General features: G+C 40.2%; 1 protein-coding gene across 3 annotated transcripts; it reads right to left on the reverse strand.

Moving 5' to 3' along the window:
• Positions 1-421: 421 nt before the first annotated feature.
• Positions 422-23,699, reverse strand: ENTPD5 (ectonucleoside triphosphate diphosphohydrolase 5 (inactive)). 3 transcript variants are annotated; one of them, XM_018082425.2, is made up of 15 exons: positions 23,599-23,699; positions 21,600-21,712; positions 18,452-18,729; positions 17,129-17,208; positions 15,002-15,145; positions 14,550-14,625; positions 12,938-12,973; positions 11,973-12,061; positions 9,294-9,373; positions 7,753-7,814; positions 7,161-7,262; positions 6,186-6,326; positions 5,779-5,835; positions 4,200-4,315; positions 422-4,013 (listed from the first exon to the last, which is right to left on the reverse strand). In XM_018082425.2, the coding sequence occupies exons 3-15, from the start codon at positions 18,666-18,668 to the stop codon at positions 3,927-3,929; spliced, it is 1,287 nt and encodes a 428-aa protein (XP_017937914.2). In that variant the 5' UTR covers positions 18,669-18,729; positions 21,600-21,712; positions 23,599-23,699; the 3' UTR covers positions 422-3,926. The 3 variants fall into 3 exon arrangements, with proteins under 3 accessions (XP_017937914.2, XP_017937913.2, XP_017937916.2); XM_018082424.2 differs by lacking the exon at positions 23,599-23,699 and having other exon boundaries at positions 21,600-22,061; XM_018082427.2 differs by lacking the exons at positions 12,938-12,973; positions 23,599-23,699 and having other exon boundaries at positions 21,600-22,066.

Here is a 23,699-nt window from a genome sequence, read left to right on the forward strand (position 1 = left end):
TCTTCAGCCACAAAACTAAATGTAAAATGTACATTTAATTTGGGCCTCTTGAACTGAAGACTGAGGTGGAAACAGCTGTCTGTCTTTGCAAACACAGTGCTTTAACTTTGCCAGCTACAACTTTTGCTGCTTAGTTATTTTCAGTTTTCTCTGATGTGATTTCTAGAGCTGTAACATCTCTCCTGGGTTCTTGGCACCTCCTCAGCTCAGAAAGTAGGGGTAGTGTTCAGCAGAGGGAGACAACACATGGTGGCAGATACATTTTAAAGCTCTGTCTCTCTTTCACCCTTTTCTCTGCCTTTCTCTTGCTCTATTTAATAATGGTGGTTCTTGTGGAACGGGCTAGTCCTAAGGGCTCCATGAAAAAGATGCAAGACAACAATAATGTCCAGGAAAGAAAACTACACCACAACACCTTGAATATTGTTAAAAATGCTTTAATTACTAAAATAGACAATTCAGGATATTCTTTCTTAGGTTCCAAACACAAGCTTCTTGCATTAGACATTTGCCACTCACAAAATTAAGTAAGCACTGCCCATGACCAAGATTTACACATATGGTTGACCGGTATCAGGAATTAACATCAGAAAGAATGAAACATAAGTTTTGAACTGAAAGCCATTACTTGTGCTTTTGCAGTCACTCCTGTTGGAGTTCCACTGCAGGAACTCCACTAGCAGTTCCTGTTAGTGGCTGACTAAAAGACACTAGAAAGGAAGAGATAAAAATCAGGGCTGCAAGTAGTGCTCTTCTCTTAAAAGGCTGTTTAGTCTTTAGTTTAGCTAATAAATAATCTCACTGCACTAGGGTAAGTGTGAGGACTTGACTGGCTTCTCTAAATCCCCCCACCCACCTGTGTAGTTCAGATGTAAACAGCAGGTGCTCAATTCTGCAATTTCTTGCAAATATAAACAAAGGTTTTGTTTCTCTCATGACTGAAGGATCAGGCCCCTGATAGAGAGCAGCAGTTTTGCTTCAGTTAATGAATTCTGCCACTGGTAAAAGAAAGGCCCTGAGGATTCAGATTTAATTCAACTTTGGTACTGGGCAGCAGGTGCTCTCCCCTAGCATTTGTAGTACCAGAGTCTGAGGCAAAGAATGCAGAAAAGAAACTTCCTCTGCATGGTACTCTTCTAGTTTATCCTCCTTTCAGACAAAACCAAACCCTCAAGTACTCCTTCTGTCTGTTTGCTAGTGTCTGTTTAGGTGGCAGATGCAATGCTGCTTCTTCCTTATATACAACCCACCTTCCCACCCTGTTTGAAACGTAGCCTCGCTGTTTCAGCTCTTAGCCCTGAGATATAGTAAGAATTTGTCATAGCACTGGCTCAGAGTGAAAGGTGACTTTTGGATCATTAAATTAGCTAGTTCTCAGGGTAACACACCTGGCCAGTAACCACTGCATCCTACTTTGTATTCTCCAAGATTACAAAAATGTTCACTGAAGACAAAATGAATGCACATGCAGTCACCTTGTTGTGCAGACCATATACTAAGTTTTGCCAAACACATGGAAGAATAAGAAATGTTTATGGTTGAGAAGAGGCCATAACTACTTTCTTCATGTTAAAACAGCAGCTCCTACTGAGGAGGGAACAGAAGTTTGTTGTGACACTGAGGAATTTCACAACATAGGTCTCAAACAGATTCTGGTAAGGAGTACACATGAGCATTTCCTATTTCAAAAAAACAGTCTGAATTTATAGCAAGGTGTCAGTGATGGGATGAGAGGCTCCATCCCCAGCCCTTGGCTTCTTGTTGCTGACTGAACTTGTTCAATCAAAAGCATGCCTTGCACCCTCATGCCATAAAACCTGAGTTATGAGAAGGGGTAGCTTAATCAGCCACAGGCAAACTTGCACTGCTAACTAGAGGAAAAAGGCTAATCTTCACAGTAAGGCAAATTTCTGTCTCCAAACAGCTTGGCAAGACCATTGAAGACATGAGTGCAGTACTTCCTGCCCTTGCTGGGAATTAATCCAGCTTGCAGAGAAGGGGGTGCAAGGGCAGTCTTTGGTTTGACAGAAGCGGGAAACGTATTTTATTGCAAACAGGTAACAGCAAATGCCCAACAGAAAAGTGCTCATCACAAGAAATCAGTGGATAAAAGGTTCCCTTAGTCATGTGAGTAGTACCTCTTTCTTATGCTGGGGTAAATTCATCTGTGCATTACACATTCCATGGGGAGGAGAAGATACTAATTTTTGATGAGCAAGCTGCCAATTATTTCACAGGGTGGAAGAAGTCTCTACAGCGGCTTCTACTTGGGGCAATGCAAGGTAAAGCCTTGAGGTACTGGAGCAATCTTGATCATCTTTACAGCCAATTAAACAAGAAAACTAGGCTCCTACAGCCCCACTTTCTAGCCTTTCTGACAAGATGATTTAAAATATTAACCTATCATTGCATCTACGTGTTTGGTGTGAAAGAGATGGCAAGGTTCACTTTAAATTATTACTCAAATAGCTTCATGCTATCCTGACAGAAGTCTTGAGCTTCCTAAACAGCTGTAACCCCTTCACTGGATGCACTGTTCTGATGGACCTGCTGTATATATTAAAAATCCAGAGCATACACCATTTTATGGGTTCAACTCCACTATCTTAAATTAAAGAGAAATGAAGTTTAAAACAATTTGAAATGGATAAGGGATAAATAAAGGATAAGAAAGCAAAGTTACTTCTGTTCTTGTTTACCCTGTTTCTGATGCTAATTTTGCTCTCTTTATTTTCATAATTTAACAACTGTATAAAGAACTTGTATCACAAGTATTCAGAGGATGTGCCTAAGGACAATGTAGGGAGCCAGAGGCCCAAAGTTTCAGATGGGAAACCACGCCTTAGCTGACAAAATGGACTGTGGTGTTCTGACAGCTCGCTGGCCCAGCAGGTGTCCCTGCGCTGTGCAATGCCCACTTCCCTTGTGCTAGCACTGGACCTGACTCTTGGGTGAGCTGAGTTACCTCAAGTTTGGTGTCATGAATTAGTTCACCAAAGAACCTGAAAGAGCACCAACAGCAGAGGAAAGAAGGTTGTGGGAGTGTTTTGCTGAGAGCAGAGAAACAGAACTGCTTCTCACAGCAAAGTGAGCTGTCAGATCAGCCATTTCATCTGGCTCCAATTTCCTTGTGGGTGTAATGTGACAAGCATTTCTTCTGGCAGTGGAGTTTAAATAGCTGGCACTGCTGCCTCGTTGTGCCAGCTCAACTATGTGTTATGATTACATCAATTTACCAAGTCTGGTAGTCAGATGTACAGTATAACTGCACAGACTTGTAAAGGGCAGCGAAAAAGGAGCACAGTCAGGCACACGTTCTGCTTAAACAAATGTTTGGTAAGTTACTGTGTTTTAGCTAACACCTTTCCCAAAACCATGCCCAAAGTGTGCTTATAGCAGGCCCTTCTTAAAAGACTGGAGTCTTCTTGCCACATATTAGCTAAGCTAATAGTGGAACACTGAGGTTGGCAGCATCCAGAGCTGTTCACTTCTCTTTGAATGACTGTTGATGATATTTTTAATTTCTGTATTTAACATCTCAAAAGCAAACTTAAGTTATGTATTTTTAAAAAAGAAGGGGGTAAGGGAAGTCACACGTCCGTAATCTGCCACCACACCCAGGTACTCTGTGCTTCTAACAAACATGCTGGTGAATGCTGGTTTTGAGCCCCTCACATATTCTCTGTTGGTGTTTAGGCCTTTTGACTTTCAGAAGGCAGATTCTGGATCATTTATTGCAATCATAATTATAAATCATGCTGTATCAACTCTCATTAGGCACAATGCCAATCCAGGGTAAAGATCTGTCTTATATCTTTGGTCCATGTTCTGCTCTTTGACCAGTTCCAGCTGAACAACATACCTGGAGATTTGAATTTGCTTTCTCAGCCTTTCAGAAATGCTGAAGTCCACAGGACTATCACAGGTCAATAGGTCATCCCCAGAGACTGCAGCAGGTAAAAGGTAGCACCCAAAGTCCAGCTTGTCTCTATGTTGTTCACTTTCTTTGTTAACTATAGAGAAAGAAAAATAAGTTGTTCCTGACAGTTCTGTAGATTCCTACGTTGCAAAAATGACAGCAACTACATGTTAGAACCCTGGAAAGATTCAGTAGATAATTAGCCAGAAAAACAAACTCACGCATGTTGATCGATACAGAAATTGGGAAGGTGGCTTAGGGATTTAACTGTTTTTCTCACCTGTAAGAGCGTGTTGTCCCTAAATCCAAAACCTTCCTTTAACAAAGCAGTGATGTAAGTGAGATCCATGCAGAGGAAAGGACTGGCTGACTTGTACCTCTCCATGTTATCACAGACTAGAGAAGGAAGAAAAAAAAAAAAGGGGATCTCAGCAAAATAAGAGATTTTATCCACATTGTACATTTGAACTGACCTCAAGCCAAAGCCTACTAAAACAAGCCACCCTTTTCTATTAGTGGGTACATACGACATATGGTGGTACATGCTACACAGCTGTTCAGCAATGTTGGAGAATAAATCATACAGTATGTCCAGTTGGTCTTAACTCCATCATAAGTACATCTTTTATTACAGCAACATAATCCACACAGACTCTTAGACTCTTCTGAAGTCCAAACTGATAACTAGCAGGGCATTGGTAGGTCACTCATTTTTTCAAGAACATAGCATCACTTGTTTTCCTCATCTAGTCTTCACAGATGGTTCCAGTAATGGACCCCATCTTCTAGGATGGCAGTCTCTTTTATTTTTTCCAACCACAGATGTCCAAGGACTTAGAAGAGGCTATTGCCCAACCAACCACTCCCTCGCTGAAGCTAAGTCAAGATTCCACAGTAAGGGTGACAGTGACTGACCTACTGTTACTGTTTTATTCTAAAGCAGTAAGAGCAGAATTAACTTCCTGTTAAGAAAAGATAAGCAGCATCCTCTTACTACTGAAATGAGATAGAGGAGCACTAATTTAGGATCATAGAATTGATCTGCTGGTGCTCTAAAGCTAAATAAGTGGTTTGATAGTTTTAGTAACATCTTAGCCACGTCTTTGGAAATATGCTCTCTCACTATGCAGGGAAAAAATAACAACCAACCCACACTCAAACTTGAAAGCTTAATACCTCTACTCAAAATCATCCAAGTTTCCAGGGAGATTAAGTTTAACTGAAAAATCATTAGAATTTAGGTCCTATTTTAGAAAAAGTAAGCCCTGAGCTATGTAATCAAGCATCTTCTGGTGAAAAATACAGTCTAGTAATCCTCATGAAAGTGATCACAGTACAGAGGTAACTTGCTTTTAGCCATCAGTAGAATAGCAGGGTGGGAGCTCTTTATTCTCAGGAGGCACAAAATAGAACAAGGATTCAGGAAGAAAGTCACAGGAAGGGAAAGGAATGCAGAAGAGGCTGTCAGACTTAAACAACCTCTACTCTCTCCCTCCATTTTGTTAGAGATTAAAAACGATTTAAGGTGACAGACTTCTGGAAGTCAGCACTCTCTTAAACACAGAGTTGCAGATTGACAGAAGGAGCTCTTGATACAGCAAATTCACTTTCTTTTGTACTGACATCTATGAATTACTACCTTCCTCTCTGAAAAGAGCTGTATTCTTTTCACTGTATTCTTTTCTGCATCAGTTAGAGGTATTGACTAATACAAATAACATGACACAGGTGTAAGTTAAAGGTTAAATAAACTTTCTTTTTTTTTCCTTTTAAATCAAACTCATATTATGTACTGCCTATAGAATAGTATTTTTGTTATTTCTTGTCCACACCAGTTTCCCAACTCTTATGACAATTACCTTCTTTGGCTTTTATTTCAAAATCTCTCACTTCCAAAACACCTCCCTGTTCATAATCTGAAAAAGAAGAGGTGAGAAAACATTGTCATAGACGTGAGAGCATTTGAGTTGTATATCTAAGTTGACCCTAGAGTGCAACTCAGCAATGCTGTGCTAGGAGTGAGATCTGTTAGGAACAGAAAACAGAGCTGCAAGTATAACTGGAGCTCAGAGCATATGCTTCATCTGCTGAACTCTGAACATCAAACTGCACTGACAAATACACATCATTCCCTGAAGGCATTTTCTGTATTTCCTCTTCTTCAATATCACTCTTTTTCTCTGCCTCCCATGGCTCCTGCCTCCAGGGTTCCTCTGTCTACCTTCTGATTGACATGCTCAAATGCAGTAGATTATCCCAAATTTACCGATTAGGTTGGTGTCAGCCGCTCGATCATAGTAATAGGAGAAAGCATAGAAGGAACTTCCACGAATCTCATCTGGTTGGTGAAGTTTCCCCTTGACAAACTTGAGTACTTCCAAATAACAAGGCTTGAATCCTGTTTCTCCTGTCAGGAAAACCACAGATGGGGTGAGCCAAGAGCACGTGCAGGAGATGGAAGAATTAGTAGCATTAGGATGAAAAAGAATCAGAGATTAAAGCATGAGAAGAGGTACAAAGAGCTTAGATATCCCTTCTGTAATCCAGCATGGCATCTGCACGTGGGCAAGGACTCTAAAACACCATCATCAAGTGGAATTGGTTAGAGCAGATCACGGCTATGTCTGAAAGGTGCACTGCACAAACTACTTCCACATCAGGCAAAACTCCCATTGATAGGTTCTGTGGTCAGCAGAATCTCATTTACATTTGCTACCACCTCTTAGATAAAACCTTTCTTTTCCTCTCCATCACACTGTAATTTTATCAACCCACTTCACACGCCAAATCTGCAACTTGGTTCTCATGTTTCCCACTCTATTCAAGTCACTGATGGTCGCAGCCTCACCCTCTGTATGCAGCATTAGGGACTTATTGTTAGGGATTCTTAAGAACTAGTTCCCACAAGTGAGATTAATTGGTAGGTCAAAATGTTCGTACCCTAACACAGACAGAGTTTTTGCACTTTGCTCAAAGCTTCAGAAAAACCTCTCTTACTTGCACAAGTAATTTTCAACATTTCCTATAAAGGTAGCATTTGTATAAGAGATCACAGAGGACAGAGAGTACAGATCAACTATTCTTAAAGCTTCAGATTTTAATTCGGCTTTCTCAAAAGCCCACCTCTATGACTAGACAGGTATCCTTCATATCCCAAGGTAACTGATAGAATATTTGACAAGTCAAAACTCAGATTCTGGAGATAAGACTTTTGTACAAGAAACAAGTCTCCTTAGTTTACCTTCCTTGTTGCCACCATACCGGTATTTCACTCCCCCAAAGTGCCACTCTGCCTCCAGCTGCTTTGGCAAACAAGAACTGCGGAACATTTGTCCATCCACAACTGAAATGAGAGCAGAAAGGAGAGCCAGAAAGTACAGAATTTAACACAGCTATTGATCAATACGCAAAACCAGGAAAGGATGAAAGATCTTCATTACAGTCTTTCAAAGAGACCTATGAAGTGGGTTTGTCCTAAGCAGCTATCCTTAGGAAAAAGATCTATTCTTGCTGTTTATGCTTCTGTGGATGCTTGTAAAGCTGTGTATTCGTGGCTGGCCATGTCTATATGGTGTTTGTATGTTCCCATGTGTGCATTTCTGGAATTTACACTCAGTCTCACTGCTGGCTGAACTTTAAAACAGGGAAAAGAAGCTGTCTCACAAGACAACTCCTTAACAAGTGATAGCCTGTTTTCAGACAGATCTATACCATCAAAAACTTAGAAAAGCACAAGATACAGAAGTGAAGACACACAGGAAATGGGCTGCTGACACAAGACTCAGTCTAACCATCTCTTCAAAAATCTTGGATGTTTTATCATATGAACATACCTTCCATATTCAAAGCTCCAAGTATTGCCAGTCTGGCAGCTTTGAGTCCAAACCCCAAATAGCTGTGAACAACAAAGACACACACTATATTAATTCTTGCACATCTGGTATGCTTTACCTATACCCTCTTCCTAAGTCCTGGAACACCCAAACCAAATTTCCTTCCTCTGCTTCCCACAAGGCTCCCTCTCTAAAACAGAGTTCCCTTTGCCAGAACAATCCCAAGAGTGACACAAGCCCAAGAACTTGTAAAATGGGTAAATCTAAAAGTGCAGAAAGTGCTTAAAGCTGATGTGACATTTATACAAGACGATCATGAAAAGCAAAAATGCACCATCTTAAAAATCAGGGAGAAAGAAGGGTATGTGCCGAGTGCATGGGGAATAGGATGGCCATTCTCATGTAACACACATAAGACTATGTGCTCCTAGGGCAGACCTGCAGAACCTCCCACTAAATGGGAGCTGTGGCTTTGTGTGAAATTCGCCAGTTTGACTCCACTGATATCTACTACACTCATCATCCTTGTAAGTTAGGGTGTGAACAATGCTTCTGAGAATGCCATTACACATTCCAGCAAGGCAGCTACACTAAAATCCCGTTGACCTTTCACTCTCACCTCTGTGTTTGGCTATTTATCCATTTTGTCATGTCAATATAAATGTTCACAGAATAATCAGAATTAAACTAACCTCCAGCTTCCTCCATTTTTAGGAGATGATTTTCAATCCCAACTAGTTTAAGTGATTTAATGGACCGTATCAATGGGTACACCAATCAAATGTACAGAGCAGGAGAGGAGGACTATCAGACCAGCTTTGCTATCAAGTAAGCACACTCTCTAATTGACTGAGATGATAATGTTCACTCCACTAGTAACAGGCTGAGACCAACTCTGTTATACATGGTCAAGTTCTCATTGGACTGTAAGTCATGCAGGTAAACTCTCTGGATTTCACTGCAGAAATCCCAGAAACTTGTCAGCTTAATGTAGTAGGCACAATTATATTATTCCAGGCCAAGTATCCACTCCATTTGGTTCAAGAATCTGTTTAGCTCAATGGTCTGTAGCAGCTGCCTATGAGTCTCTTTGATTTACATCAGCCTAGGTTTTACTTTTTGTCTAGTTGCTGATGTGCCATTTTGAACTAAGAAGGAAAAAGTGTCAGGAAGGTCTTCTTTCCAAATCTCTGATTATCTTTTGTTCTGACTACTGGCATATCTACCTTTCTGCCTGTTCCAGAATATTTGGCTTGAATCCAGTAATAAGAATTCTTCTCCTTAAATATACTGACTCATAATGCTTCCTCTTCATTTGACAAACTGCCTACTATTCCCTTGCAGGGACATTAACCATAATCTTGGAACGTTTCCAGCCAACTAACATCACGTTCAACTTCAACTAAAGTTTCAAGCAGATAACTAGTAAAAAAAATCATAGTCTCAACTGCTGGTACCAGGATATGGCCATCCGTAGTTAGCTCAGGGGCTGCAGAAAGACTGATTTTACCAGTGGAGACAGCAGTCTTTTTGCTTCTCACCTGTGGGTATAGAGCTTGTAGGTGCTATTAAACATTTCAAATGAGGTAAGAAAATCCCCAGGGGTTTCCTTCAAAGTTTCCTAAAAGTTAAGTAAAAGAAAAAAAAATTTAGTTTATATTATGCAACAAAGAATAACAAACTCTGATGTAATTTCATAGATATACCCATAGGGTTTACTGCACACTCATCTGATCTGTTTCGAAAACAATTTTCCAGTGGTGTCCACTGATGTAATATCTGCAGCTTTTAACACTGAGTTTATTTATATGCATCTTTGTGTTACTTCAACGTATAACAGGGAAGCACAACAGATCAGAATGAAAACACTTTCTAATTCAAGATACCTGAATTCTTCCAGGGTACTCACACGCTAGTCTGCATGTACAGAGTCCCCATCAAAATCAGCTACACTACAAGAGCTATGAACTTTTGCTAGTCAGACTAGGCACCTAAAGTGAGGAACTCAGAAGAATTAAAATGCAAAGTATAGGCCCCATTTTCACCGTGTCAAATGTCTTGCCAATACTTAAGGAAACACTGTGACTACTTCCAGTCTTAGGGCTGCTTTACCTCCTGGTTTAAATGCTTTAATCTAAATTAACCTCTTGTCTCGCCACCTCCAGTTTTCCTCCTTTCACAGTCTTCCTTTCATATGCACCTCCTTACCACTGGTACTCTACCCTTTCTTCTTTCTAGACTAACTCTCACACTCTTGTAGATCTGAACCAGCCTCATACTCAATTACTGCTTCTTCGTTTCCAGTCCCTGAAATCTCAGTCTCAGTTTCTGTCTTTCCTCTCCTCATGGGCCCATTCTCCCATTCCTTCTTGGCCCTGTACACTCAATGAGACACTCTGTTACTCTGGGCCAAGCAGCAGAATCTCAGTGAGAACTGAAGCTGCATAGTCTGTAGTTACCAGTCAAGTAAGGAGATCCAGAGGTGGGTTATGTTTGCCGTAATTGTAGAGTCCTAGACAGAAGCCTGCTTGAAGCAGGAATTTGGCAGTATTCAGCTTGAGCTTCTCTGGAACAAATTTTGTTTTGGGCCTAAGGTTGATCATCACTGAAATGACAGTCACATCCTTGGCCCCACACATCAAGACTGCCATATTTTTTGTTCCTAAACCTTACATCAAAAAAAACTTTTAAAAAGCAGAGATCCAGGAAAAAAAATAGTTTGGAGAAAACAATCATCTTTTTTCATGCCTTACTTTTGCAAAAATGAGGCAGACACCAGACAGAAAATTTCATAATTATTATGATTGGTTTTGAGTTGCTTTGGCAATAATAACCATGAAAAGCAAAACATTAACTTAAAATCAGCTCCATGCAGTTGTCATTATATGTTCTCTATTTGCATGTAATTTATATTTCATTAATTAATCTCTTACAGTATTTTGTTCAAAACTAATAAAAGAGTAAACATGTGACTGCCTCAGATTGCAGGAAGGAAAAAATCTCCTCTGTAAATCAAAGGGACATCACTAATTCTGTCAGATGGGAAAAACTCCCAAAAACATACTGAGCTATGTATCTGCTTTTTTATATGAACTTGACAACGCAGGCAAGAAGCAGACATAGCATACAAGCAGGCAACATGAACCTTAATTCCACGCTGCCCTACAAATTCACACCATTGGTCCTGGTCAGCAGCAAACACTCAAGGCCTTTTCCTGCAAGGCTCTAAGGAGACATTTTAATCCTGAGCTGCAGTTCCCCCTATTTCAGACTTCTATTTATTCTCCAGAACCCCGACATGCAACACCCTTTCCTGTTGGTCCAGTGCCCACTTTAGCAGGTGTTATCAACACAAAACAGAGGACAAGCCCAGAGTACTTGAAGTTTTGCTGAACAGGATAAGGTTGCATGTCATGTTTCAACATAACACACCATTGCAGAATTAAAATAGCCTCATGTAAAAGCCATGTGTTTTGTGGTCACCAAACACCCTTTGAGAATCTCAAGTTTTTATAGAAAACAAAGGACTCCTTCAAAAAGAGTGACACAAACAACATCATGGTATGAAGGTACAAAATGCTATAGGGCCCTTCCAATATCATGTAATTTTCTCATGCAAACTGCAGACTAGGGTCCCAGTTCAAAGTGTTTCTAAAGAGCTACAGAACTACTGAGAAATCCAGCAGAGATGGACTGAGGGACAGAGCAGGAAATTATCAAAAGAAATTAGAAGAAATTGGCAAGAAAACAGAGAACTGACAGCTATTATTAAAGACGTTTGCTCTATATGACATTAACCTCCTGAAAAATTTAATGAGGATTTGTTATCAGACTAGAATGGAAACAGAAAGATAGATCAGATCCCACATTTCTTGTAATATTCAAGAATACTCCCTGTAAATGTTCCACATTTGTGGAATACACAGAAATATCTACATTAAGAGGTTTTCCCAGGCTGGGTCTAGAAAACAAAAGCTGTTTCTTTTTGGGTTTACTAATTTGCTTTTTTCTTTTCATTTTCACATTATCCAGGCTACTTCGTTTGCAAGTGCCTATCAGCCAACTGCTGTCTCAAAGGGAACAGAAATACAGATGTCGTATAAGCCACAGATGTTCTGCTTGTGCCAGTGCTGACAAAGTGGTATCAGAGAGCACAGCAGTGCTCAGGTCTCTCCACTGGCCTTGCAGTCCCAACTCGCATAGTTTTAACCACTTCTCACCTCAAAACGTGGTAGGAATGTGATTTGGGTTGAGGCTCCTCCCAAGTCCAAAGTCCCAACAGTTTGCCGGTTCTGGCCAGACAGCTGCCCTGCAAACAACACCATGCTCAGAACAGCCCCAAGGGCACAAGTGCTAAAATGTGGATACTGTGTCTATGTTCAGGCAGCCACCAAGTGATTACAGTAACACAGCAACACAGGAGGGCTGAGCGGGCCCTCAAAGAAAAAACCTCGCGCAGAAAAGATCGGCAAATAGAAGGTATCACAGAAAGATTTCACAGACTTTCTTCCTTGATTCAAATCTCACTTCCAAAGATACAAAAGCAGATAAATCTCTAGGTGTCAAGTAAAAGCTGAAAGTAAGAGACAAAGTATCCCCTGTAGAAAACTGTCAGGGAGAGTATATGAATTCTGTAACCATGATATGTATATACCTGGTCAAAAGTGGTAGGAGAGGAAGGGTACTAAGAACAGAACCAGCTACTATAATTTCTTTTCACACAGAGCAGCATTTTTGTTTGCTCATATATCTACTAGAGTCCTGATTTTCTTTCCACTAGATTGCATTCTCAAAAGTTCTCAAAGCCAGGAGTGCTAAAGCACAATCCCCTGCCACACTGTTGTAGTTGCATAGTTCACACTGGGATGAAAAGGATTGCAAGACCTTGTTTCCCACCTTCTAATACATTAACAGTACCACTCCCCAGTAACGTACATTAGAGAAAGCAGCTTGCCAGTGGCTCCCAGACCTGAGTAAATCTTGGCACCTTCTGGATTAAGATGCCTCCTTCTTACTACAGCCTCTGGAACACGGTCTGCCCAAGACAATCCAGTGCTTTAGCACTGGTGCCACAGTGGGGAGGAAAAGCAGGACATGGCAACCCAGGCAGAGGAACTTAGGGTGATCACCTCTGCAGAAGTGACTCAAGTTCATATTTAGAGAGTAGTTATACAGAATTAACTACCTGTCAAAAAGTTCACAGTGATCCAGGCTAAAATTCCTGCAAAGAGTGAAAAAAAAAAAGAAAAAAAGTCACCACTGAATACTCCCACAATCTCCTGCCCACTGTTACCAGCTCTCCACGTTATTTATTTACCTGGAAATCATTACTAACTTAACCTAACTGCCCCAGACTTCAGAGATAATTCAAACTTACAATTAAATGATACGACACATTATTGATTCACAAAAGTCTCATAAACTGGAATAGGTAGGACTTTGTAATATCCACCCAACTGCAGTATGCACAAATCATGTCTATTATCCAAACACCATACAAAGAAGTAATGAGTTGCCACAATAAACAAGTTTCCTTGGGCCCTTTCCCCCCCACAGCATTTCAATTCCTAACATGAAAACTGCATTCACACCACTCTGTGTTTTTATCTTGTGGTTTCTATAATTACACTACAGACGGAGCAGCAACAAGTAAAACAGAAACAGCTCCTTTAACTCCAGTGGCTTGCTTGACACTGGCATGATTCTCACCCAAACACATGCAAACATGTGACAGTAGAAGAGGTGGGAATTTTAAATAAACTTGGCAGGCTACTCTGTGCTCTATTATGCCTCATTGGTCCTGCACTCTGTCAATACAGCACTTCCCCCTGCTGTACAATTCACCCATTAATCCTAGTGACAAACTATGCATTGCACTGTACTTATAAAATACTCGCAGACTTTATGTTACTTCTCCTTTCCTCTTGGCCCATCTTTAAACTTCTTCCATTTATTAATTGTTTAAGCACTGTGATAATTCTTCTTGCTTTCCTTCAACATCTTCCAACTGGCAATTTATCTGCCATAAAGAAGTGTTCTGAACTGAACATAACACGACAGATGGCTCTTTGCAACAGACATCCATACAGATGATTCTTTACCTGCCTATTCTCCAGTGTCTGAATATGTAGTCAAAATGTTACAGTGGTCTGTTCTGCATGGCAAAATCATTGCTCACTCCAAACCTACAATGTATTTCACCTTTTCTTGTATTTTACACTACTTCCTTGCTACTTTACTAGCTGCACTTTCCCCAACAGAATATTTTTTAACTTATTATTTTATTATTATCTATTTTTTAACACTTGTCAATTATCCTTCATTCTCCTCAAATATTCACAATCCTTCCAATTTTAACTCGAAAATTGATGAGCTAATCATAATAAGTTATTTTTAATGCTGATATTGCAGAATTTACAAGGCACTTTCCATAAGCATCCTAGCTTGCTATATATTGTCATGTAGCCTTTCACAGGTGAGTACCATCTTTTTTCCATCAGTTCCCAAGAGCAGGTTTCAGCTGGTTAGCCTACATTAGCCAGTATGCTTATTGCTGAGACAAGGTTTTGCTCTGAATCCTCTGGAATCATTCTGTGTATTTTCATTTGTAGCCTAACAGGTGACCAAGTAATCACCTCCTAGGAAAGGCAGGATTGCATTATTTCAAACAGGGCTAGAAACCTTTTATTTTCCCTCCTTAGTTTAGTGACCATTTCTCTTTCCCTCTCACATTTATAAGATATCTCTCTTTCTCCCATTTCTCTTTGCTTTCACTTTTTACCTCTTCAAAAACATACCTTCATGAGACCCATCCATAATGCCAACACTGTCCTCTGGAACAAGAAATGGTGATTCTTCAAAGACTTCTTTCACCTGAGACAAGAAATTATGATTAGATTCCTCCGTCTTAAGAGTCTTTTTCTGCTCTGAGGGTGACAGAGAAAGTTTTCTTTTACACAGCAGTAGAAAATAAGACAAGTGTGTGGAGAAGACGATATTCTTCCTCTTTCAAGTGCCAGGAAAGAATGAAAAAAGTATCGTAGGTCTCTCTCCATGCCTTCAATCCACATCAAGACAGAGGCTTTCAGGACCATACAAGACATTCTGTGAGTTTTGTGCTATCATGGGATTACAGTCTCTCCCCACAGATGAAATTCTCTTATGCTAAATAGAATGGATAACTGACTGAAAAACGATGAAATTATGAAACAAGGAGACCAATAGTAGGGCATCCAAAAGACCTCAGTACCTCTAAAAGCAGAGCCTGAGCTTTTTCCTCTGACAACAAGCGAAGCCCAGCTGTAGCTTTTAACACTACTGGGGTCTTCTTCCAGAGATGAGGTGGTACAGCTTCTATGGCCATGTCCAGCAACTTTTTGACAGTTTCAGCACCCTAAAAGGAAAAAGATGTTTTTCTTATGGTTTCCTCCTGCGGGCCATCAGAGAATAGGACTCCCAGTTTTCCCCTCAGCACTAGTGAAAACAGTTTTCAGTAACAGAAGATAATACCCACACCCAAGACAAGTATAAAAACATAAACAGACATCTCTTTAGAACCTTAAATAGAATGTCTGCATTGGAAGGAAAGGTGTATTCAGAAATGTATTTTAGGGAAGAGAAATATTATCTGTGGAAGGTACATTTTAGAAAGGATGGAGGGAGATGAGGGAAATGATTACCAGACAAACCTAAATATCTTGCAGTATGATGAAACTAAATGGTGCAATTACTGACTGAGGCTACCAAAGCCAGATGAAACATCTGTAGATTTCACTAAATACAATATAAGAATTCCAAGTGCATACAGCAAATATCGTAATTAAAATGCCAGCTGTAGCATGGTTACCACACACAGGCATCACTGTTGGCACTCAACTATTTACACTGCTCCAGCAATTACAGTTTGGCTTTAGTGATAAACATTCTCCTCTGAAACATCTAGAAATGTCTTTTTGGGCAAGTTCCTCTCCTACCCAACAAACAAGATTCAGTGAAATCATAGGCAATCTCATCAAAGTTTTAAAAAAATCCAAAAGCCATTCACTCTTCCATAAAGCTTCACACTCAAATTCCTGTAGCATGGAATGCAACTGAACAAAATGAGAAACCTGAAACCCTCACTATGCTAGCCCTCAGCTCCAAGGCTGCCAAAGCACACAAGGTAGTGTATCTCATCTATCATTTCTCTGGCATCTCCTTTAGCTTGTGAAAGAGCTTTTTGTCAGCCCAGGGGGTCTGGAAAATGGCAGCTTACTTCAGAACCGCCTCTGTGCACCACAACAACAGGTTTATTTTAGCTCTCTCTTCTCTGTTGCTCATTTCTGACTCCTAAACCAATAGAGTGGCATGGAATGAGTGTACTGTGCATGAATTCACAACCACCCACATTTGAAAATAAAAAGGATGCATTTAACTTCAATTTCTTATTAAAATTATACATTTATATGTTAATTAATAGATCTGATTGTGGAAGATGTATCTGTCCAACTGTGCTTCGAAAAACTCTGTATATAAACAAAACAGCAAAGGTCCTGAGGCAGTAGGAGAGTTACTCTGCCTGTACATAAGTCATTATTCAGCTGAAACTGTAATCAAATATTTGAATTGAGCATGACTGAAGTGAGTCCTACATATCACTGAGCACTGACTTACAAGCCATGGTTTCAAAGAGAACAGTAAAGAATCAAAAGGAACAGTCTGATGGAAGTCTGTTGATAAGGCCTGACAATCTAAGTGCATCTTTATTCTTCGCCGTAACTTACTCACAAAAACTAACTTTTGCAGATCAGACTTCACACACAAAAATAAAATTAAACATTTTTAGAAGTCAGGGAAATGAACCATCTTTGCTTGTCAGCATATAATGACTAAAAAGAAAACACCTGCAGTCTTAACCCCTTACTTTTAAACTAATCAAATCCAAGAAAATATCTCCATTTTGAACTGTGACCAAAACTGAAATTTTCAACCAAAAAGAAAAACAGAGAAAACTATCCATAAATGAGACAGAGTATGTATTGACTCATATTTGAGGTTGCTATAGGGGAAACAAACACTGAACATGGATGCTGCTAGAGCCAAAAATCATTTTGTCTTTGAAATTCTAAAAGGCACATAGTCTAGTTACATATAACATTTAAGCAATTATTAAGCCACTGTTCCACTGATGAAATATGTAAAACATCAGCTCCTATTTCACTGTGTAGAAATTAACTCACCAAAGTAGAGGAACAGGTTTAGAGAGCCAGCAGTAGAACTTTTATATTTCTTCTTGACTCTTTGCAATTACAATCAGTAATACTTAAACTGCTTGGTAGAATCTAAGTGTTATCATCAGAAGCAAGATTAACTCCCAGGGAATGAAAAACAGCCTTACCTTTTCAGGCTGATCAGCATATGCAGACAGACCTGGCTTCACAGACTCAAAGATTTCCCCTTCCAGCTCTGGAAGGTTTTCTGCACAGATGAAACATTACATGATACAGTCAACAACTCAAATCTTTTTCTTTAGTTTCAAAAAGGTTGCCCACAACTCCTGTAAGGAGACTAACCTTGATTTCTTCTTGCAAACAATACTATTATCCTCCTAAAATAAGCCCTGTTCCTTCACTTCAGGAGCATATTTAGCAGAATGTTGCCCTTGAATCCTTCAAGTTCACAAACAATTTATTAACCACATGTTGTTACAATTAGAAGTATGTTCATTTAGCATTTGTGAACTACAGTGACTTACAGCAATGTAGCATAACTGTTGTCTACTCTTAAAATTTCTTTCCTTTTCTGTCCCCAAGCTAATTGTGAAATACTAGTGCATATTAAGACACACACAATGAATTCCCAATTATCCTTAGGTGACAGCCAACTCACAAACACAGAACAGAGCTGACTGGGCTCAAGCACTTGACTACAAAGCTAAACAAGTGTGACCACTGCTCCCAGAGCAACTCGGGTATAGGAGCTATCCCTGAGTATTGCATATTACAAACCATCAGAGTTGGATGTTGCACCAGTCCTTCCAAACTATGGATGAAATCATGTGAAGACACATAGGTATTATGCATGGCCCAGAAGGCCTTATTAGCTTAGTCCCAGCAACCAGCCTTCAACCACTGCGCTGGCCCACTGTACCCAAGCTAATTCACCAATCTGAATCCTGTTGCATGTGCAGCCAGCTTGGGCATCTCTGCACCATGTCAGCAGCAGATATACTGGAATGTGGTGCACCTGAACACAGGAATTCTCCTGGAAATGGCTCAGACCTTCAGAACTTATAACTTTTTAATTTACTGATTTTTATTTGGTACAAAATGTGACATAAGCATATGCAGAATTTAAATATATCTTGATATAATTTAAGGTAACATGCAATTTGACAAAAACAGTATAAGCATATTTTCATCTCAATGAAATATTCCTTTAAACAGCTACATAGATGAAAATGTTCAAAAATTCAGAACTCTCCAGTATATCCAGAATTAAACGTCTGAGTTTCAAAAGACCTACAAAAAAGATATTTACACAGCAAAACACTGCCACAAAAGGACAATAAACATCTGCAGAAGGACCACTTGAAGGACAAACTGCAGAAATCTTCAGCTGTCCCCAAATGCTGTGTGGGGAAAAAAACCTCAAAACTGTTTTGAAAAGCTGGAACCTAAGTCAACATACTCCAGGTGCACAGACTGACACAGGGTCTTACCTGGGCTCTTCTGCACAAAGGTGTAAATATGAATACGTGTTCCAGTGCTTCCTGCATCAAACATGATGCCATAAAAAGTGTTTGCTTCGACATCTATAGGGCAGACATTAGGTGGAAAAAAATCCTGAAACCACATTGCCCTGTTTGAATGTGAAAGAACAAAGGACAAAGAGGAAAATGCCAATGCTATAAGGATAGCAAGTCTGGAAAATGCCATCTTGCCAGGACTCCTTAAAGCAGTCAAGCATGTATCAGCAATCACAGAGCTGCAGTAGGTCCTGTAAAGAAAAAAAAAACAGTAGGAATGGAAATTACCAAGAGCTCTCTCCTTTAAAAGTTAGTAAAAAATAAAATAGATAAATCAGTCTGTACACATATATTCTGCCTTTTAGCTGCTTTTCAACACTTCATCCAAAAAGATGCATTTTACTGCACTTATTGCTACAACCACATCTAAGTGATGAAGTTTCTTTCCAGTATTTCTAGTTTTGACTTAATTTAGACAATTATCTTCTCTTATTTTTTTTGCAGTTTCTCAACATTTAGAGTCCCCAGGACCTCCACAAAGCCCAGATTTTATCTGAAAAGAAGCATCACTAAAAGGGAACTGTGGGTAGAACCACTTTACCCTAACATTTACACATTTGAGATGCTGTGGCAGAACACAAGCGTTATTCAGTCACAAACAAAGAGAATTTCATCTTGGGCTAAAAACAGCTGCTGGGAGAGATTAGCACACAGAGAGAATGAAGGCATATCCTTCCAGCAGCATCCCTATCTCCAAGAAAAGCCTGTGCTTCACAAGAGGGACTGAACTGTAAAGTGCACCTGGGCTGTGCCTCTCAGTGGTTTTTATATTTTTCTTTCTTTGTTCTGCTTTTTATTTTCAGAACTAAAAAAAAAAACCAAAAAAAACCAAAACAGCAAAACCCCCCTACACTCTTATACCTGGAACAGTTGCCCCAAACACTCAGGCTGCTTACACAGCTTCTCACAACAGTTTCAATAAGCCAAACTCCAAAGCTGTGTGACACAGTATTGGATATCAAGATACAATTACATCTCCCCTTAACATATACCTCTTTGCATGTATTTTTCCTAAGACATGCTAATAAAAGAAAGACATGGGCATAGAAATGACAGGATGCCCAGGTTAAAAGAAAGAAAATATATAGGTATCTTTGTTATTTTAATAGCAGAAAAGAGCATGTGGCCAGATGTCCCACCATATGCAGTACTGCTTGCACCAACCTACACAGAGCACTCGCCATACAGAGGGTGCAAACAGCTCCTCATCACTTTCCACACACTTGGTAACACATGCATCCACCCACAGCATAGAATATTCTACTTTATATGGTTGTTCATCTGCTCTGCTCAAGACCTTTGTCCACCTCTTGCTCTTACACTTGTCTTTAAGCAATCTGCTCAGCCCCACCATGTTCATTCTCTTGAAATCTTTGTTTGCTGCCCCCGTCCTAGTTATTCGTTCCTAAACCTTGACCTGTCTCCTTTCCTTTCTCTGTGAGCCTGCCATAGCCTGCCTATTTCCACACACCTTTCTCCCACACCCAAAGAGCTTGCTTATACTCCACTACTCTTTATCCCAGATTAAGCCTGTGTAAATCTTTTATTATTTCCATTCTTCACCTTTGTCCCCAGTTACAGCAAAGTGAGATTACCCTTTACCCATTCTCAGCCAAAAAAGTCACATTGGGTCACTCCTTGGGTGTCTCTCTAACTCACTCCAGTGATCAGCTATCTCTATGGCCAACAAAATGCACAGCCCCCTGCAGATGAGTAACCTCACCTGTCATCTGTGACCCTTATTTTTATCCTCCTGTTCCAAGTAAATGCAGAGAGATGTGGGCAGAAGCACAAGCTCTTGATCCTCTCTGCCTCACAAGTACATTCTCAGAAGAGGAAGAATTGACCACAACCCCACAAACACACGACAGCCCTGGCCAGTCTCTTTGACAGATCAACAGCAACTGTAGTAATTTCTACAGCACTCACATTTTATGTGGAAAGGAGTTAAAACTTACTTTTGTGACAAATTAAAAGTACTATCCCGAAGAGAGTTCATGAGAAGTGCTAAGAAGTTTGGCAGTTTCATAGCTATGGATTTGTACTATGGTGCAGCTGGCATTATCCACATTTGCTTCATCACAGCAAGGAGGGCTACTGAAAATCTAAGTAGCTGTGCTGTTTTAGCAGAACATAAGCTTCATTAGTGAGTGCCACGTTCCAGCAGGTTGGAAGAGGCGTTGTTATTCTCATGCAATGTAAGGATTCTGCTTACTGAACTATCACAAATACAACCCAAGCACCTGCCCTAAGAACAAACTCCAGAGTCCTATTACAAGCAGCACACGTGACACTTACATAAGCCTCAGAATTTCCAATGATCCGAAAATATCTGAGCAACTGCCATCATTAACTCATACTTTTCTTGCCAAATCTATGAAACACTCCCTAACTAAGCTTCCCTTCTCTATCCCTTCTCAGACATGCACTACCATTTCACACTTTCAGTTTTCCACTTTTTTCCTTTTTTCCTTTCCACCTTTATACTTCCAAGGACAAAAAAGCTCCCAAACCAACAAGCCCACAACAAACCACATTGGGATTTTATTTTTCTTCTCCCTCACTAAAAATGAAAGAAGCACTCTGAGCCTCTTCAATGAGTGAAGTCCATTTAACTAAGTGCACTAGCAAAACAATGTCCAAAAGAAGCATGAAAATAGATGAGGCAAGTAAGAAATTAGCAACAAGAGAGAAATATCTAGCAAAACAGAAGTGGCAATGAAAAAGGAATTTGGAAATAGACAGTCACAAGAAAGAATGGAGGAAGTTGTTTAGGGTAAACACAGACAAGAATAATTACTGAGAGGGAAAAATATTTTCAAACCAGTTCCTCTCAAACAACTTGAAGTCCTAGCTGCTATCAGAATATAACAGAATGGAGAAAATGAACAATAAAGAGAAAGGAGAAAACAGGGTAATGGTAATGTGAGCACAAGTTCATTAATGCAATCAAGTAGTACAGCAAGGTAAAACATACAGATCGCCATCAGTAGGCTCAGTTACTGTCTTTCAAAATGAGCTGTAATAATTAGCATTGATCATGAACACATTAGGCACCCACCTGAAGCAGGATGGAAGCAACGGCTATTCCACTCCAGAGATTCCTAACGAAAACCACTTCGGGGCACCACAACGAGAGACACCACGCCTGCACTTCTTCACCTTCACTTCCAGCTAGTAGGAATGGACTATGTATCAGACAAATGATAAGGTCATGGAGGCACATAAAATATCTGTCGAGTTGCTTTATTCAAATTTGATTTTATCATTGTGCAATACAAGGAGTGAAATGTGTTCATATAATTACACAGGATGAATTTCAAGAAGTTGAAAGTTAACCAAGTTCAACAAGTTAGTAAAACATTTACACAAATGCTATAGTTGAACTCAACAGCCCTGGCCTGGGCCCAGCAACACCAGATAGGACACACATTTCCAAACACAGAGGAACACGTGTAAATATCATCTGTATATGTCAGATATTAGATACTAAATGAAATATATATGATATACATCCAGTATAAAAATTTGGGAGCTATGCAAACTGTATGATCCAAAAAGACTTGGATACTGCAAAGAGACTGCCAAGACTGAAAGCATGAGTAGGAAAAAAAACAACCAACAAACAACCACCAAACAAAAACCCCTACCAAACTCTCCTTAAACAACAAAAGTAAAAACAATAATAATAATAATAATAATTAACCTTAAGACAGCAAAACACAACCTTACGTAGAGTTCACTATACACAGAAACACTAGTAATTTTCAAAACAAGAAAGTCTCATTCACATTCTTGGATATTTATGACAAAATAACATGCAAAACACAAACCACAGCAACAGAAGCATCTCCCTGTGAAAAGGAATCTGATCTGAGGGGAGGGAAAAGTGGTGTATCTGAGATATGCAAGAACTTCCCTTCTGTTTCTCAACATATTATTGGGAAATATTTGGATATAAACAAAATATTAAAAAATAATTAAAATATTAATGCTATATAAGTAGATAGGCAAATATTTTAAGAAACAAACTGGACAAATTACATAATTAAACTCCTATTGTTCTTCCTTGCTGGAGCACACCAGAAATCATTCAGAATGGAAAGTCGTCTGTGCTAAATCTATTTTCCAGATGAGCAACTCCTATGGTAACAAGATCTATTTCCCAGATGAGAGCTTTTACACTTAAAACTAACGAATAAACAAATATTTTTTAATCTTTCATTTTTTTCCAGAAACAAATAGTTATTACATTTTCCTAGACTTACTTTTATCTATTGAAAAAAAAGTTTCTTGCATTGTTCTGACAAAAATTTAAACTTCCTAAAAGTACACTGTTTAGAAGTCACAATGGAAAGAATAACTAAATTAATTGGCAGAATTTCCCAGTATTTCCATAAAGACGATGGCACAGTATTCTTTGCACACATTTGTTTTAGGTACAATTCTGGATCTAGAGCTTCAAACTCTAAGGGAAAAAAAAAAAAGAACTAACTCACAAACATGCGTTATCAGCAGCTTTAGTCTTCCCCCCCCGTATGGAGGCTCCAAATACACATTATTTATTAATTCTCATTTCTGGCCAAGTGGGTTTTCAATTTTCCTATTTAATTAGACCAAGGCAGCTTTTCCAGGTGACCGCTGCGTTATCTTGCAGCGTTATCTTCCCTTCGGAACCGCGGACCCGCCCAGCTGCTGGGGCGTAACGGCACCTTTTACTGGAACAACTGGCATTCCTGGAAAACAGACCCTGGGTGCAAGGAGCTTTTGGGCGCTGAGAGCTCTTGCTTCCCTGCCAGTCTGGGAGCGCCCCGGCGGCCAGTCTGGGAGCGCCCCGGCGGTAACTCCAGCAGGTCGCTGCCAGCTGCGCGCCGGGAAGCGCCCCCCAGGAATGCCCCGGGACGAGCACGGCAGGGCCCCGCTCGACCCCGCCGCTGTTGAGGCCGTCGGCTCTGCCTCTGCTGTGCATCCCAGCGCCATGGCGTTCTGCCCTGCTCCACCTCCGACCGCTGCGACCTAAACCCCCGCCCTGAGTGCGCCTAAAAACCTTCCTTCCCTACCTTCCTTTCCTCTCCCCGGGCACAAGTCTCCGCGGCTCTCCCTGCGCCCCGCCGGCGGCAGAGAGCGCGCACCGGGACCCGGAGGCTCTTCCCGGAGCGGC

The sequence above is a fragment of the Manacus vitellinus genome, unplaced genomic scaffold (assembly GCF_001715985.3).
Source record: "Manacus vitellinus isolate BGI_N305 unplaced genomic scaffold, ASM171598v3 scaffold_6_pilon, whole genome shotgun sequence".
Lineage (NCBI taxonomy): Eukaryota > Metazoa > Chordata > Aves > Passeriformes > Pipridae > Manacus > Manacus vitellinus.